General features: G+C 44.1%; 1 protein-coding gene across 1 annotated transcript in view; it reads left to right on the forward strand.

The window, feature by feature from the left end:
- The first annotated feature begins 632 nt into the window (after positions 1 to 632).
- Positions 633 to 17,930, forward strand: part of RRP15 (ribosomal RNA processing 15 homolog) — a 30,639-nt gene continuing 13,341 nt past the window's right edge. Inside the window, exons 1-3 of the mRNA XM_012930378.2 lie at positions 633 to 836; positions 11,562 to 11,833; positions 13,858 to 13,955. Of these exons, the coding sequence (XP_012785832.2) occupies positions 692 to 836; positions 11,562 to 11,833; positions 13,858 to 13,955 (515 nt within the window). The 5' untranslated portion in view covers positions 633 to 691. The remainder of the gene's footprint in view (positions 837 to 11,561; positions 11,834 to 13,857; positions 13,956 to 17,930) is intronic.

Below are 17,930 nucleotides of genomic sequence, written 5' to 3' on the forward strand. Positions count from 1 at the left end.
AAGTTACAGCATCGCACGCTGGCCCCAAATACGTACACCTATTGTTAGCAAGGTTCAAAACGGGACTGATGGCTCCAGGAACACGGGGCTGGCAGCAGGTGACCTGTGGAGCCTAGAAGATGGCCCTGGAGGGACAGAGGGAGCCTCCAGGGAAGGGAGAAGGGAGTCGAGCCCGGGTGGAGAGGGATTCAAAGGGCGGCTAGGGTCCGTTAGGGCTCGCAGCTTGAAGCGGAGAGGATCTCATCCAGTTTCCCGTGTTGGAAGTCATGGCCGGGCCCGCAGGGAGGCTCATCATCTAATGCCCAGGATTTTTCCCGCTTCCTGGCTGCGGCGTGTTCAGTGCGTACAAAAGCGGATTTGGCGGTGCAGTCCAAACCTTTGGTAAAATACGGCCGAAGCCAGGCAGGCAAGTAAAACTGCGAAATCGAGGCAGACGGCGCCGAACAAGGTAACCGAAGAGGGCAGGGCCAGAGCGATCGCCCAAGAGCGCGAGGTCATTGTTGTGCTCAGGAAGCCGCTTCACGTCGAGACGTGAGTCTATTTACAGCTCCTTACGAGTCACTTTCTGACAGGGCAGTTCCCCTCAGGCCAGACTGTCCCGCCCCGGAACCATCGTCTCCCGGGCGACGCCCGGAAGTGCCTTGTGTTGGCCCCGGACGCAGCTCTAAGAGCACACTTCCGGTGAGAGAAGATGGCTGCGTCCGTGGGGAACTCACGTGTGAGTGCGGGGAAAAAGCTGAAAAAGTCCCTAAAGAAGAAGAAGAAGGTGAAAATGATAGCCAAAGTCTTGCCGTCGGAGCTGGAAGAGGAGGTCAAAGGTGCTTCCGACAGCGGAGGTACTGGGATAAGGCTGCGCTTGGGCGGGCGGAGGTGGTGGGGTGCGATGGCGTTTGCGGTCAGCTGTCTGGGATTTGGTGCTGCGGGGTGTAGGGGGGACGCCGAGGCTTACGGGGTACCGCGGAGGACTGCTATAGGATCTCCCAGGGAGCCAGGGGCAGCAGGCCAGATGGGGCGGAGCGGGAAGGTGTGGGAGACCGCAGCGACTGCGGTGGTGTCAGTACCAGCCGCAGCTGGGAACTCGGTCTCCTTGAGACGCTTCTGTTCAGTCCTGAGTATTGCTACAGTTTCTTCCTTGGAGTGCCCGTGCTGCCTCTCTCCTCACCGTGATTCTCAAGTTGCAGGCAGCCCCGGCCTGCCTGCCCACTGCCTCGCTGCCGCTGCTGCTGTGGGTCAGCCCATCCCACAAGGCACTCCCAGGCTTTTTGTAATGCGTTTGATCATATCCGTGAACATGAGTGACCCTGTCATCTCAGAATAATCTCCAGACTCCTTAGCCCGCGGGAAGGTGCCTCAGAGACACGGATGGGTACTTGGAATTAAAGGAAGGTTTTATTATACTTTGCTGCAAAAAAAAGTTTCCTAGGAGAAAACTGTTAACATCCACAGATAACAGCGTGTTTGCCTGTTTTTCCTCACTTCCTGCCCGTAATTTGATTGTCTTTGGTAAAATTAAGGATGACAAGGATACCCTCACCTGAGTTGCTTGTGTGTGCTTTGTTGTCTCAGATTTAATACTTGCAAAGCTAGCGACACCATTTCCTTTCCCAAAACCACCTTGGTCTCTTGAGAATGGTGGCACCGTCCATGGAGCGCTCCTCCTCTATTTTCCCCCTTGCCTCTGTTTGGTTTCATGTGTCCATTTCTCCTGTTGCCATGGCCTTAGTTCTTCCCTGCATCTCTTTAACTTATGTTTTCCATATGTGTAGCCTATAATATGAGTGAACTTCAAAAAGTTGGGGGAATATGTGCGTTGTTTTTCAAAACCAGTATTTTTTAGAGACAGTGTGTCCATGGGCTAGTTCCTGCCCCAGGTGCCTACGGTGGCCTGAGGTAGGAACTGAATCCCTGTCTCTCCTGTGGGTGACTAGGGCTGAACCGGCACCTGCTGTGCCCTGCGGTCTATGTTAGCACGAAGCTGGAATTGAGAGTGGAGTGAGGACTTGACCCCTGGCATTCCGATTTGGGATGTTGGTGTTTTAGCTGGTAGGCTGGACCCCGTCTGGCACTGTCTTTTTCATTTCATTTTCCATGAACTTTTGCAGTTCCCTTGTTTTTTTCCCCTAGGCATTTTTTGTTGAACTACCAGCGTTAAGGATCATTTTGTTTTTAGTATTTCTAATCTGCTGTGGGCAGAACCTGTGAGCACGATGGATTACATCTCCTTGTGAGCTGCAATGTGTGGTCCGATTACTGCTTCCTTCTCAGGCCTCACACCTTGTCATTCCTTAGGTTTTACCTCAGAGTCCTAGTTTGTCTATGTGTTTGTTTCTGAAGTTTGCTGAATTTGTTTAAAGGGCAGACAGACAGATCTCTTTCATCTGCTGGTTCACTTCCCAAATGCCTGCAACAGCTGAGGGTGGGCCAGTCGGAAACCTGGAGCCAGGTATCTCATGTGGGTGACTGAGAGGGACGAGTACCTGGGGAGTCGTCTGCTGCATCCCAGTGCGTGTGCTAGTAGAAAACTGGATGGGGACAGGAGGCAGGACCAAATATGGGCTGTAGGCTCTTAAGCCAGCAGCTTAAGCTACCACAGTGTAATAATCGCCCTAAACTCCTGATTTTTTGAACACAGGGTTCCCTCCCTCTCCCTCCATCCCTTCCCCTGTTCCCTCTCCACTCTCCCTTCCCCTAGCAGTACCTAGGCTGTTCCTTTGATACAATGTTCTCTCTTTCTTTACTTTGGCCTAAACAGCATTTCTGTAGTTTTGATGTATATGTTTCCATTTTTTTTTCTTATTTTAGGCTTTTACTGAAATGGAAATGAATAATAAAGAACACTTTAATAAATAATGTAAACCCATTGGTTAAAGATAAGATATTGTTGCACTTGTGTTGTGGCATGGCAGGTAAAGCCGCTGCTTGTGAAGCCAGCGTTACATGGCACTTGTGCTGGCTGCTCCACTTCTGATCCAGCTCCCTGCTGATGCGGTGGGAAATGGCCCAAGTTCTAGAACCTCTGCCAGCCAGGTGGGAGCCCCTCATAGCAAGCTGGCTTCAGCTCGGCTCAGCCCTCACTGCTTGGGGAGTGAACTAAAGATGGAGATCTCTCCCTCGCTTTCCCTCTTGCTCCCTCCTTCCCTTCTTCCCTCCCTCTTTCCTTCTTCTCTCCTTCCCTGCTTCCCTCCTGCCGCCCTTCCTCCTTTCCTGTCTACCTTCTTCCATCTCCTTGTAACTAACTTTCAAGTAAATAATTTTATTCTAAAAATAAAAGATGGTGCGTTTTCTTTCATTTGTCTCATATTTCTCATATCTCAATGAGACATTGGCTGTAATTGCTGTTTTTTCTCTCGTGAAATCATGTTTCTGGAAAGTAGCTCATAGAAACAACTTTTCTGCCTCAAATGTGTTTCTGTAGCCACAGTAGACTATTCTCAAAAGCTTAGATTGTGGTACTAAGAGTGTGACCGCGGAGGCTCCGTACCCATGAGGAGTCAGGGCAAGCTATCGACATGTTGTTAAAGAGCACTAATCCATTTTACCAGGAGTCGTGAGGGTCTTAGGCTTGAATTTTAACTGGGTTATCAACATTGGTGGGGGAGATAAATAACAGAATGATTCATGAGATATTTGATGAAGTTTAATACTTTTCATTTGTGCCAGGGTAAAATCATAGGTGAGCATGAGTCAGATATTTGGAAGGTAAAATGCTGAGTCTGCCTTTTACGAGTGTGTTGTAAAGGGAAGGATAGTATTACCTGAGTTATCCTGAGTTTACTAAATTGGTCCATTTTTGAAGGTTTGATATGTATATTATATATATGATATAATATATATTTGATTCTTCAGTTCACAGACTTAAAAAAATACAGAAGAAACAGCTTCTCTAGATAGTAAATTACCTCAAATTAAAGCATAAAAATAATCTTTGATGTCAGGTGTTGTGGAGGGCGGATGATAGCCTGTGCTTCTGAATTACCCGAGTTACTCAGATTTATTGAATTGGTACGTTTTTAGAGGTGAGACACAAAGCCAGCTAGACTCTTAGGTTAGTGGTCTTGGGAGTAAAAAACTCTTGTAGTCAGTAAGTCAAACTCGGGTTACTAAAGGTTTTGGTTATTGTCTAGTGCCATGATCTGATCGAGCCCTCCTGTGTGAGTGTGCCTGTGTGAATCAGAAAGTATGGAGGATGGTAATTTCAGATTTTCTGGCCTATTAAAAAGCCTACATTTTCCTATCACCTACATGACAAATGGTCAGGACTTCCAACTCAGGACTTGAAAACTAGCCAGTTTAGAAGGTCCTGGGAGTTATCCCTTCATTTTTGATAAACTACAAAGTTAGATTAAAGATATAGTAACTTTGCAGATAAATGTGCTTTTCATCAGACTGTAGCTTATAGCCTCATTCATCATTTCAGTTACTTAAAATAGCTGAAGAACATGCCTAAGAAATGAAGTATATCATAGTCCACCTTGAGTGGTTTAGCGATTTATGGGACAGACTCAGGAAACAGATGCCTTCCGGACGCTATCTGCTTTGGCTTGCCCAGATAGCACGTGTAATCACAGCTGACGGTGTTGTCCCATGGTAGCACTTTCACTTTGTTTTGGTTATTTTTGTGGAAGCCTGGGATGACTTCATTTTTAAGTGTAGTGTTTTTTTTAAAGGTTGTAAGGCGTCATTTTTTTAATATTCTAAATTTAGTAATAATTTCAGAAAGGCCATGTGACTTGAGCAGAACACATGATTTATACGTGAATGGGGAATAGTAGTTTCAGGGTTTTTAATTACTAGGGGGATATGTGCACTTGAGTAAAATCAGAGTGGGATAGGATGTGGGCCATTCTGGTTAACCTAAGCTTAGACATAAGTTCCATTTTAAATCAAACTTTGTTAAACAATGATGTAGAATATTACTGAGTATCTGCTGTGCTAGTTCCGAGTGCTAGTCAGGAGTGAATCTGGTTCCAAACCCTGTGCTATCTCAGAAGTCCAACAGCCCTGCACCACCCCATTATTGTGATTTGGGAAATGTTTTTAATGGTTCTGATCTTTAGAGACGTCAGTGCACATAGAGTTGCTAAGAACAACTCATAGAAGTGTTGTGATGAGGACTCTAAATACATGTGTGCCAGTTGTTATTATTTTGTAAGATAAAAACATTGACTACTGGTGAAATAAAATGAAACTTAGCCTGCACATGAGGCTTCTCTGGCATGGGAATTCTAAACTATAACCAAGATGTTTAGGTAGAGTTTTTACCGTTGTCATTTCTTTTTTTCTTTCTTTCCCTCCCTCCCACACTCCCTGCCTTCCTCCCCCTCTTCTTTGTTTCTTTCCATTCCTTGCTAGCTTTATTAGATCTCTTTGCTGTGCTCCCCCCAGGTTTGTGCTAACATTTTTCATGTTATCCCAATTGATCATCCTAACAGTTCACTGAGGAAGTAATACTGTTTGGACATCTCTCTCTGCCTTTCTGTGTCTTCTCTTTCTCTTCCCCCTGCTTTCAGTTAATTTTTTAAAAATGTAAGCGCTTAAGGTAAGTGCTAGAAGGGAAGAACACAGGCGGTTTGGAATCTTACTGGAAGCCGTATAAATGTGGAGCTTTCAAATTGCTTGATGTTAGTTTCGGGTTTAGCTCATCTTTTCCACAAATGAGACTATTATTATGAAATGTCTGTTCTGCTTTTATATCCTCAGTTCTTAAACATATTTATTTTCATAAATCTAGAAGGCAGAGAAATACTTGCATATGCTGATTCACTCCCCACATGTTTTCAATAGCCCGAGCTTGGCTGGGTTCAAGTCAGGAGCCTGGAATCCTGTCTCAGCTGCCCATGTGGGTGGCGGGGGCCTAAGCACTTGAGCCATTGCATTTACTTCCCAGGATTTGCGTTAGCAGGAAGCAGGGTCCAAAACAGATGTTCTAGATTGGAACCAATGCTATGATGTGGAACGTGGACCCCTCAAGCTGTGGCTTAGCTTGCTGTGCCACAGCGCCTGCCCTGCGTTCTCAGAGCTTACAATTTCAGCCAATCTAAACTTCCTTTCCATTCTTGTAAGGATTTCATGTCTTTGAACATCATACATTTGGACTCATTGGTTTCTTCTGGTTGTGATGCCTACTATGACATGATTACATTAGTTTTTATTTCCACGCAGTGCATTAATTCAAATCTTGGATATTTTTGTTCCGGGTTTGGTGATCTTGTCCCTTGAAGAGTTCATGTGACTGAAGTGAAATCTTTGGCCTTTTTCTTTCTGCAGATAGTTAAACTTAACTTGCCTTTTAAGAAAGCTTTCTGTCACCTGTCTCAGATACCAGCCTTTCTTCGTGGATTTTCTTGCCGTCTCTGAAAGGCAGTAACAGAGGGGGAGAGAGAAATCTTCCATCACTGACTGCTCAGCCACAGCGGTCAGGTCTGGGTTAAGCTGAAGCCTTGCTTGTCTTCCACTTGCGTGGCAGGGACCAAACATTTTAAGCATCATCCTGTGCCTTCCCAGCGGGCTGGATGAATATTGACACTGATCCCAGCTGCCGTTCAACAGGTGGTTTACTGGCCCCTCACTGCATTTCTTACAGGACATTCAAGAGCTTATATTGTAGTTGGCTACCTGGTTTGTCTGTTCTACCAAGATCTTAGAGTTCTTCAGAAAAGAACTTAGATTTAGAGGTTTATTTATTTATTTTTTTCCTTTTCTTGCCTGTCATTCATGAGTCCTTAGTAAGTATGGAGGAACTTTGGTTCTCCTTGAAACTGTATCCTGCTTCTAAAGGCTAAAGAAAAGGGCCGGCTCTCCTGTCTGCAGCTAACAATATCTGGCGGAGGAACAAGCAACAGATTGAAAAGGGGTCCAGGGGCTTAGGGGAAGGGCAGTTGGAGAGGAGCAATGCCTTACGTCTGTCTTAGTACCCAAGAGGTTTAATCCTGCTTTGTCCACTGTGGCAGCTTCTAGCCACACGTGGCTGAGCTACATGAGCCTGTTTAAGGTAGTTAAAATAAAAAATTCATTTCCTCAGTTGTACTTGCCACATCTGAAGCCCTCAGTAGGCTCCTGTGGCCTGTGGCTATTATTTAGGGCATTGCTGTGATCAGAAATTTTAGTCTTTGGTTCTGGTAGCCATTCTTTGGAGTCCTTTCTTAATTTCAAGATTTTTGAAATGGAATGCAAAATTCATATTAAATATAACACAGATGACTTCAGAGGAATTTTGCGCATGTCTGATCATTTTCTTCTATGCCCTTAGAGTGCCGGCTCTGTCGGCTCGACTCGCTCTGTGGACGGTCAGTCAGTCAGCAGTTGAGACACTTCTTGGATCTCTAGTATCCAGGACCGTAACGCCTCCATTGGAACCCTAAGTTCAGGTTCCATTCCAGTTTTCCGTTTATGATGACCCAAGTTGCTGGTTGGGCCTGTGCCCACCCATGTGGAAGACCCAGATTGAGCTGTGGGCTTTTGGCTTTGGCTTGGACCAGGCCCAGCTGCTGTGGACATGAGGAAATGAGCCTGTGCATGCATGGAAGATAATCTTCCTCGCCTTCCCCATTTCCTTCTCTCTCTCTCTCTTTCAAAAAAGAATTGGTGAATGGAAAATTTGATAAATCTCATCTTAGTAGAATGCAGTAAAATGTTTAAGAAAATGTTCTGATTTCTGGTTGGTTAGTGGTATTTTTTTGGTATCTTAGGAAAAAATTGTGTTTTTCAGCATGCCAAGAGACCTCTTATTATATTTTAAATTTATTTATAGACCTCTTATCAAATTTTAAATTTGTTCATATAGTAATGTGTTTCCATTGGTGGTGTGTACCTGACCCGAAACCTCTTAGGTAGAATATCTTTTAAAAATAGTAAAATAAAAACCATAGCTTTAACAAGTTATTCTAGATCTATTATCATCATCATCATCATCATCGTTGTTATTATCAGTAAGATCAGCACAGGATGTAGAGCAAATGGTGTCAGAAACACTTGGTGATTTTAATGTGCATGTCCATAATCTACATGTTGTAGTAGTGAAGCTGGGTGAGAAATATTTCAGAGGAAAGTAGCTGGGGTTTTGAAGTAGAGGATTGGAGTGTCTTAGATGATCATAAGGCTTTTGGCTGCCTTTACTGTGCAATTGAAAAATGTGAAATTGGGATTTATTGCAGTATTTGTGTGAATGTATCAGGACATAACACTAGGGGGCAGTGTTGCAGTTTTGACATTGTACCAAGGACTGATAGAGATTTTTCTTAAAGTAACAAATGAGTTTAAGAATATCACTATTAAAAAATACGTAGCTCTGCTAGTTTATAACGTTTTACGTGATTTCCTGTTTTTACCGTTTCTTCTAATGTTTTTTTCACATTATTAACATACTTTGTTTTAGATTTATTCTTTAAAAATATTTTTATTTCCTAATTTGTGTGATGTTCAGGTCATTTTTGGAAGATCTGTTATTACTCCTACTCGAAGTTCATTTTTTCTGTATCTATTTGCTATTTTCTATTACTTTTTTTTCCATTGGAAATATATTGATTGATTTTATGTCTTTTTTGTTTCAAGACTTCTCAACACTTAAGAAGTAAGGTTGCAAGTTCTGTGTCTCTTATCCAAAATGGTTGGGACCAGAAGTGTTACAGAGTTGGTTGTTTACAGATTTTGGAATGCTTACTTAGACCTTACTTGCTCAGTATCGTTAATCTGAAAGTATAAAATGTCCCCAAATTGAAACCTTTGGGGTGTCATGTCTACACTCAGAAAGTTTTGAATTTCAGAATGTTTCAGATTTTTTGATTAGGAATCAACTGTTTTGTACAAAAGTAATATCCAAATTATAAGAATTACGTCCAGCGTTTCTCCTGTGTATGACTTGGAGTAGGTTGATTCCAGGGACCACTCTGACATTCTCCCCTTCCCTCTCAGGTCATGGCAATAAGCAGATATAAAAAAACTGAGAGGGTATTCAGAGGTAAAATGTAGACATTTTGTTTAAGTCATTTAAAGAAACGAATTGGAGTTGACGAATAGCAAACTGAACAAACAACAGGAGTCAGTCCGTCTGTTTCTCAGAAGGTGGAGGTGGAGGTTGTGGTGATAATGCTTAACCTTGCTAAGGGCCGAGGACCCTGTGCCCGCACTGGAAGGCAGTGTTGGAGGGCTGCAAATAGCTGGTCAGGTGCATGCCTTCAGGTGATGGTTCCGCTGCGCATGGGAGGACATCAGTATAAAATTCGGTAAAACACAGTGAAAAACCTGTTTATGCTTTGGCCTTTTGCTGCTTGTTCTTTTAGTTATATTTCAGTATTCTCTTTTAACACAATAAAGTCACTATTTAAAAAGATGAACTAAATTACTAATACTGTACCTAGAAGGCTTTTTTATTTTATTTTATTTTTAAGCTTGGCAGGTTCTTTCTTCAGTTTACAGAAATAAAAAGCTGGAAAGTTTTATTTCTGCAGTGCAGAGTGAATGGGAAAAGAAGCAGGTCAGGGAAGCAACTTCCGGGAGATGGGGTTCCTCTTGAAGGAGGGAGAGACATCAGGCTTTTAGGATGTGTCCTGGGTTTTATATGTTTTCTTTAAAAAAAAATTATCTATTTTTATTGGAACGTCAGATTGACAGAGACAAAGATCTTGCATCCTCTGGTTCCAGGAGTCACCTCCAGGTCTCCTCCAGGGGTGCAGGGTCCGAAGGCCTAAGGCTGAGCTCTGACGGGAAATGGAGCATCCAGGACACGAACCAGCACCCATAGGGGATCCCGGTGCATGCAAGGCAAGGCCTTTAGGCATCCAGCCAGGGCACAGAGCCTAGCATCCTGGGTTTTAAAGGGTTCCTTGACTCCTCTTTGTGCAGGAGCCTACCTGCAGGGATTTCCCGGTTGGTGGTCCCTGAACCAATTAGGAAATGGCTGGGCAGTTCCTGTGCTGCTCACTTGAAAGTGTGGTTTACTGGCCCTTTGGTTAGGTCCAGAGGGAGTGAATGGTGAGTTTCCCTTCTCACTGAGGTGTCAGACTTCTCACGGTTTAAGTGCTATCCTGGTTGACAATGCTGAAACATGGGGTGGTGAGATGGTGGCCTGGGCACAATGGCCTCATGAGGCTTGCCTGTGGACCTAACGCAAGATATTAGTGGGCTGGATGGTCTCATGAAAGACAGAGTTACAGATAAGGAGAGACAGATCTTCCATCCATTGGTTCACTCCTCAAATGGCCACAAGAGTCAGAGTTGAGTCAATCCGAAGCCAGGGTTCAGGAGCCTCTTCTCGGTCTCCCATGTGGGTTTGGGCTCAAGAACTTGAGTCATCATCTGCTTTCTTAGACCATAAGCAGGGAGCTGGATCTGAAGTAGAGCAGCTGGGAATCAAATCGGTGCATATTTGGGTTGCTGGCACCACAGGTAGAAGCTTAACGCACTGTGCCACAGCTGTGTCTCCAGTGCAGAAATTTTGATAGGAAGAGTTTAGTCAATGGCATTGTATGTGTTAACTTTTGAGATTCAGCCAGTTCTGGAATCAACCCAAGAAAGCATGTTAATGACATTGCTTCAGAATGGTAGCCAGTTATATTGCACTGTGTTTTCCTCCTGATAGAGTTCTCAGCCTTTCATTAGCTTTTCTTCAGCTTATTAATAAACATTCCAAGTTACTGAGCTCTGCTGGATGGTTTTCCGTTTTGGGAAGTATTTTCTAGTAAGTTCCATAGGTTTCTGAAGAACTAAATAACTCCAGGGTGCTCTGGATCATTCGGATACACACGTGCGGCGCTGGCTGCTGATGCTCTTAGTGTTGAAATGCAGTTGATTTCCACAGTCGGGAAGGACTGCTAAGCTTAAAAGACCCAGAGCTTCTGAGAAAATGTATTTTCAGGCAAAGCTAATAACTACACTGGTGTTTCTTCCAATCCTCTGACCCCGGTCATTTAAATCTTATAATGATTTAAATTGCTGATACCTGTATAGGTCATTTTGGTGATTCTCTGTGATAAAATTCAGCAATACATTTGTAAATGTTCATCTTCAACTCAGAACTTTGTCTTGGGCCCATCATTAGGAACCCCCCCCAAATGTTAAAATGCCTGATTTTACGTTATAGCAAAGTTTTCAAATATGAGGCTGATTTTAAAATAGTTTTTCTGCACACAAATTCAAATCTTTTAATAGCTGAACCAAATTCTTTTTTAAAAATTAGTTCTGTAGCATTGTATAGGTTTCTTAATAAATACAGTTTTATGTTGTCAGTGTCACATTGTCTTCATTAATTTCTGACACAAGTCATGTCCATGTAGGTGAGTGGCAGTCTGCTTTAGTTCTGTGAGAGCAGTGACCGTCACCTTTAACATCAGCCACGTGGCACACGTTCCTGATGGCTCATCTGTGTCTTTGGTGTCTGATGGCAGTGGCATAGATGGTCCTGCTCTTTCTTCTCCATTAACACTACAACAGTGCAACTCAGCAAGTGTCCTCTGCCCAAAAGAGCCGGAGCTTCATGGAGTGCCAGGGATATGGTGCTGGCATGGCAACCTCTGTCTAGGATGTTGAAAGTTTTGTTTTGGTTTTTGTTTTTTAATTACTTTCAGGTTCTGTAGGAAGCTGTGGATCTGGAAAGGATCACTTTTCTGATGATGAAGCTATGGATGCTGACAATGAGGATGATACTGAACCCTGTGACAAAGAAAATGAAAATGCTACAGAATCAGGTGTTGGGACTAACATGGGCTGGGCAGATGCTATGGCTAAAATCCTTAATAAGCAAATTCCTAAGAGTAAACCCACCATTCTCGTCAAAAATAAAAAGCTGGAGAAGGAAAAAGAAAAGTTAAAGCAAGAAAGACTTGAGAGAAGAAAACAGGTATATCCTAGCAGTTGTCTTATGTATCAGGTTGTCTGTCTGTTCTTACCTGTACCAGGTCGTTCATTGCGTGTTTGTCCAGGTGACGTGTCAGTGTTGTAATTTCTGTTTCATATAGGGCTGGATAACCAAGATTATGTTTAGAAACTTAGTCTAAGTTTCTTCAATCATCTAAGCAAAGCAAGAGAACATAAACCAAAAGAAAAGTTACACATAAATGCTAGGACAGGTGTCCAGTGTATTTGCTACTTATTTTTTACTGCAAAAAGAAAAATACTTCTCAAAGTAGAAGTTATTTTAGTATTTAGCATACTTATTTCTCCTGGAGAGTTATAGGTAATTAAGAATTATTTCAAACTTGCACTGTTTTGTTTTTGTTTCTTTGTTTTATTTTGTTTTGTTTTTGTTTCTGGCATAGAGTGATAGTGAATTTTAGGGCTGTTAAAATGAATTATCTGGGGACATTTTATAGTGCTAGGAGAAATTTGATTTTACTATTATTTTATTTATAAAAAGTGAAAGCAGAAAAGCAAGAGCTAAAAGAAGACACAATTTCCACAAGTCTTTTTTTTTTTTTTTAAGATGTATTTGTTTTTATTGGAAAGTCAGATAGAGAGGAGGAGAGACAGAGAGAAATAGCTTCCACCTGCTGACTCACTCCCCAGTTGGCTGCAGTGGCTGGAGCTGAGCTGATTGGAAGCCAGGAACTTCTTCCAGGTCTCCCACATGGGTGCAGGGTCCCAAGGCTTTGGGCTTTCCTTGACTGCTTTCCCAGGCCAAAAGCATAGAGCTGGATGGGAAGTGGAGCCGCCGGGATTAGAACCAGCACCCATATAGGATTCTGGTGCGTGCAAAGCGAGGACTTTAGCTGCTAGCCTATTGCACCGGGCCCTCCACTAGTCTTTATTACTGCTTTGAATCTTTGGGTGTTTGCTAGCTTCCTGTTAACTGGCTCATCCATATTAGTATATATTTAAAAATTTTTTTAAGGTTTATTTATTTGAAAGACATAGAGAGAAGGTGAGAGAGGGAGAGAGAATTGGTCTTCCATCTTCTGGTTCACTCCTGCTTGGTCACAATGGCTGGCACTGAGCTGGGCTAAAGCCAGGAGTCCAGAGCCTCATTTAGGTCTCCCATGTGGGACAGGGATCCAGGGACTGGCCATCTACTGCTGCTTTTCTAGGTACATTGGCGGGGAACTGGATCAGAAGTGGAGCAGCTGGGGCTGAACCCAGTGCCTGTGTTGGCTGCCTGCATTACAAGCAGTGGCTTTAACTGTTATGCTGGATCACCCACCCCATGTTAGTATATGTAATGCTCGGTGAAAGGTTAGTCTCAGAAGGAGCCCTGAATAGTCGGGTGATTGGGACCGGGAGAGTCATCGCAGACAATTTTGAATGAGGTTATGTTGTCTATGGATTTTTTTCTGTTACTCAGTTCCCCTTCTATTTCTGCATGAAAAGTGAAGATCAGTTTGTGTGAGCTTGTGACTGACAGGGTATAGATGGCAAGGGTTTTGATCACGTGTGCTTACAGAGGAGAAATGAATTTAAATGATTTTCAACAATAAATAGTTACAAAAATATCTGGATAGGATGGTATTCTTTTAAAAACTGGTACACGTTTCTACATTCTTAATGCCGTAGAAGACGTCAGATCCTGAAAATAAGAATTAGTAGTTAGCCCTGTAGTTACTGAAGAAATTGGGATGGCGTCTTCCTCGGCTCCTCTGAGATGGTCGGTGACGGCAGTTCATCTCACGCTACCTCGGCCCGCATGGCTGAATGTGCTGGCAGCTCTCCAAGCCCCTGCCGCCTGAGATCCTGGAAGAAACTCACTGTGTGCCTCTCAGGTGACATGCCGAATGCCAACCACAGCCTCTGAGCCGAACCCCGAAAGTGTAGGACAGACTGAGCCAGAATGATTGATTGCCTTCGTCCTCTCTCAGAGTATCATGTCAAAGTGTGCTGCATTTTCAAAAGTGTCTAATATTCTTTCACCTAACAATATTTATTATAACACAGCTGGATAAGAAGCGGGAGTGGGAGATGCTGTGCAGAGTAAAGCCAGATGTTGTCAAAGACAAAGAAACAGAGAGAAATCTTCAGAGAATTGCGACGAGGTAAGACTGGTTTTGCCCTTTTAAAGAATAAACCTAGTAAAGCTTTGATAGGGCCTGTATTTCATCAGATTTGATTCCTCAGCTCTGCCCTCTCCAAGCCAAAGGATATGTATTTAAGCCTGCTATTCAACACTGAATTCAACCAAAGCTATCGCATGTCTCCTGAGGCAGGAATATAATGTGCTAAGTATATGCTTGGTATAAACCTATTTCCATTTATCTTATTTTTATATCCACAAGAACAGTGTGATCAGACCTGTTTCTGCATTTTTCTTATAATAGTTACCAGTATTTGTAGCATTAGGTGCTTATGTTTCTCTTTTATTACATTATTAAAAATACCTTGTATTACATTGATGGCATAACGTATTACATGTTATGGTACCTTCATGCTGTCCTTTTTGCTGTTGTCTCTCTTTTTAAGTCATTAACACTAAACTTTCGTGTCCATAGAGAAAGCCGGGTATGGTAGCTGTTGGGTACCCATTGCCAGATCCACTGTGGGTAGTCTTTTTTGAGAACAGAGCATTTTCTGTGTGCTTACAGTGTACAGTAGGTTGGGAGACTTACTACTTAAAAACATTTGAGATACTATTTAAAAATATAGGGCCCAGTACGATGGTGTAGTGCTTTAAGTCCTCACCTTGCACGCCCGGGATTCCATGTGGTTGCCGGTTCTGGTCCTGGCGGCCCCACTTCCCATCCAGCTCCTTGCTTGTGGCCTGGGAGTGCAGTTGAGGACGGCCCAAAACTTTGGGACCCTGCACCCGTGTGGGAGACCTGGAGAAAGCTCCTGGCTCCTGGCTTTGGATTGGCTCAGCTCCGGCCATTGTGGTCACTTGGGGAGTGAATCACCCAATGGAAGATCTTCCTCTCTGTCTCTTCCCCTCTCTGTATATCTGGCTTTGCAATAAAAATAGTAATAATAATAATAACGTTATATTTAGAGTCATTACATTCTTAGCTACGCAGTTTTGCTCATTTCCTAATGTATCAAAATGTTGCACAGTGAGATTGTATAGTGCGCTGATTGAGGGTGTTGGTGACAGGGCCAGGCTGCTAGCTTCAAGTCCCAACGCTGTTATTACTTGCATGTCCTTGGCCATGTTATTTAACTTCTCTGTTTGATTTATTTGTAAAGAAAGAATAATGGTATTTCCAGCTCATAGCTGTTCTTTGAGAATTAAATGAATTAATATAATATAGATATTCTTGAGAATTAAATTAACAAAAATGAGTTAACTTTAAAAAAAAATGTAGGATCCTCACATGAGAGTGAGTTCCTCCTGAAATTTGGACCCTAACATCTCACGTGTTTCACCCTGATCCTGGTGCTGGTCTGAAGGTTGTACCCCAGCTGTGGCTAGGTTTCCTTGTGCCCAGGCAAGTGTGGCACTGCTGAGAGAGAAGCTGCCAATAGCTGTCAGGCATTCTAGAACCTGCTTAGCACTAAATTTGTGTTAGTTATACCTGTGTGCCAGCATAGTTGTCTCTCTTTTTCTTTTTCTTTCTTTTTTTTTTTTTTTTTAAGATTTGTGGGAAAAGCAGGGAATACCAGACTGGGACATGCTCCCCTAGTTCCCAGGTGGGGGGGGGGGTGGGGGTCTGCAGATTGCCCCAGGAAAGGGGTCTGGAGACATGTTGAAATGGGAGTGATGAGGGCATGTTTAACTGGGGAGGAATGCTTTCTGGGGGCTTCCACGGACTGGGCCACTTGTATTTACCTAGGTGAGGTTGCCACAAAGGGATGGTTTAAAGGGAGAAACCAGAGGGCATGTCTGGCTCAGGCAGGTCCTGAGGAATACTTGGGTTTGCTAAGTAGGATCACCCACCACCCACTGGTGCAGCAGAATGCTGGGGCACATGTCTGACCAGAGTCAGCTGCAGTTCCTGCTTGTAAGTGTTGGGGAAGAGGGTGGGCCTTATCGGGCCTTATCACCAACCAGAATGTAAGAAAACTGAATCTGTAGGTAGATTCTGTAGGGGACTTGTGGGATCATCTCTGTGGAACTGTAGTACTCACTGGTTTGCACAAGAGTTGGGGGTTGTGTTGGGCCAAGCCAGATTGGACCATGGAACTCACCTGGCAGTCTCGGCTTGGGAAGGGCTGGACTTGGGAGGAGGCCAGGCTGTTTCAGGCTGTAGAACTAGCTGGCATATCCAGGGCCTGAAATTGAGGGCAGATCATGCCAAGTGGGACTGCAACATCCACTGGCAACATATGAGATCTAGGGCTGTGAGTGGACCCGAAAGGGAAACTTAGGGAACTCCCCTTGTAGGCCACAGCTCTCACTAGTGAACCCAAGAGCCAGGCCAGGGTGTGGCTGCACCCAGCTGGGCTCTGCAATAGCCACCAATGAGAGCCAAGCCCGACTGGGTTGAAGCGCCTGCTGGGTCACATGAAACCTGGGTCTGTGTGTTGGCCAGGCTGGGATAGCTGTCAATGGGAGCCGGAATGGTTGCTTGGTTGCTGGCTAGTCTGGCTGGGCCACAGTACCTGCTGGCCAGGACTGGGGGCAGGCCAATTCAGGCTGAACCGCAGCACCTGCCAGCACACTCAAGATCCAGGGCTGAGAACGGGCCCAGGGAAAGTTGGCGAATTCTTTTGCTAGGCCGCAGTGCCTGCTGGTGAGTGTGAGAGCTGGGGCTGAGGGTAGGTCAGGCCAACTTGAGCTGCAGCACCCATCGGCAAATGTGTGGGCCTGGTCTGAGAGCAGGCTGGGTTGGACTAGTCCACAGCACACACTGGCAAAAGCAAGAGCCAGGACAGGGTACACACCAGGCATGGCTGGACTACAACACCTATCAATTTACATGAGGGTTAGGGGCAGACTTGGCTGAGCCAGGTTGTAGCACCTACCTGCTGCTGAATGCTGTGACTGAGGGCAGATCATCTTATATTGGGTCTCAGTACCCGCTGTTACAGGAAAGAAGTATTGTGTTGAGGAATTTATTATTACTTTGAAAAAAGATTTTTTTCTTTATTCATTTGAAAGGTAGAGGGAGGGGAGAGAGATTGAGATTAGATTGTGTTTTTCCTCTACTTAATCACTCCCCAGATGCCCATAATAGGTGGAATTAGGCCAGGCTGAAGTCAGGCATCAGAAACTCCATCTGGGCCCCTCATATAGATGGCAGGAACCCAAGTAATTGGGCCATTGTCTGCTGCCTCCCACTTACATGTGCAGGAAAATGGGTTGGAAATGTGTAGTAACTCTGAGGGGAATTGGCTTGATCCTTGTTACAGCATATAGAATGTATGCATCCCAAGCAGAGACTTAACTTGCTGTACCGCAATGCCCACTCCAAATGGATCACTTTTTATGGGGATTAATAGCAAATCTGTTTCTTGTCTGGAAGATGTTACCTTGTCCCTCAGTGTTAGCCTGCAAACACAGCCCAGCCTGGGTAGAGAAATGTATGGCCTTTCATAAAAACCCAACAGAAATGTGTAGGAATGCTAATAATTTTGTAATAATTCATGGACTAAAGAATTTTAGAGCCAGAAGGGATCTTAATGGCCTTACTCAGTTCTGTCCAGTAGAAATGTAATGTGAGCTACATAAGCACATTAATATTTTCTCAGGCCCAGTGCAATGACTTAGTGGCTACTTCCTTGCCTTGCATGAGCTGGGATCCCATATGGGCTCTGGTTTTTGTCCCAGCTGCTCCACTTCCCATCCAGCTCCCTGCTTGAGGCCTGGGAAATCAGTAGAGGGAGACCTAAGCCTTGGGACCTTGCACCCACATGGGAAACCTAGAAGAGGGCTTCGGATTGGTTCAGCTCCAGCCGTTGCATCCACTTGGGGTGTGAATCCGCGGGTGGAAAAGGTTTGTCTTTGTGGCTACTTCTCTCTGTATATCTGGCTTTCCAATAAATATAAACAAAACCTTTTAAAAGAAGAAGTTCTCAACGTGCTGATTGGGCCATGGGTTAGGCTGCCACTTGCGTCGTCCACAGTCCCTGCCTGAGCA

Source organism: Ochotona princeps, chromosome 10, assembly GCF_030435755.1.
Source record: "Ochotona princeps isolate mOchPri1 chromosome 10, mOchPri1.hap1, whole genome shotgun sequence".
NCBI lineage: Eukaryota > Metazoa > Chordata > Mammalia > Lagomorpha > Ochotonidae > Ochotona > Ochotona princeps.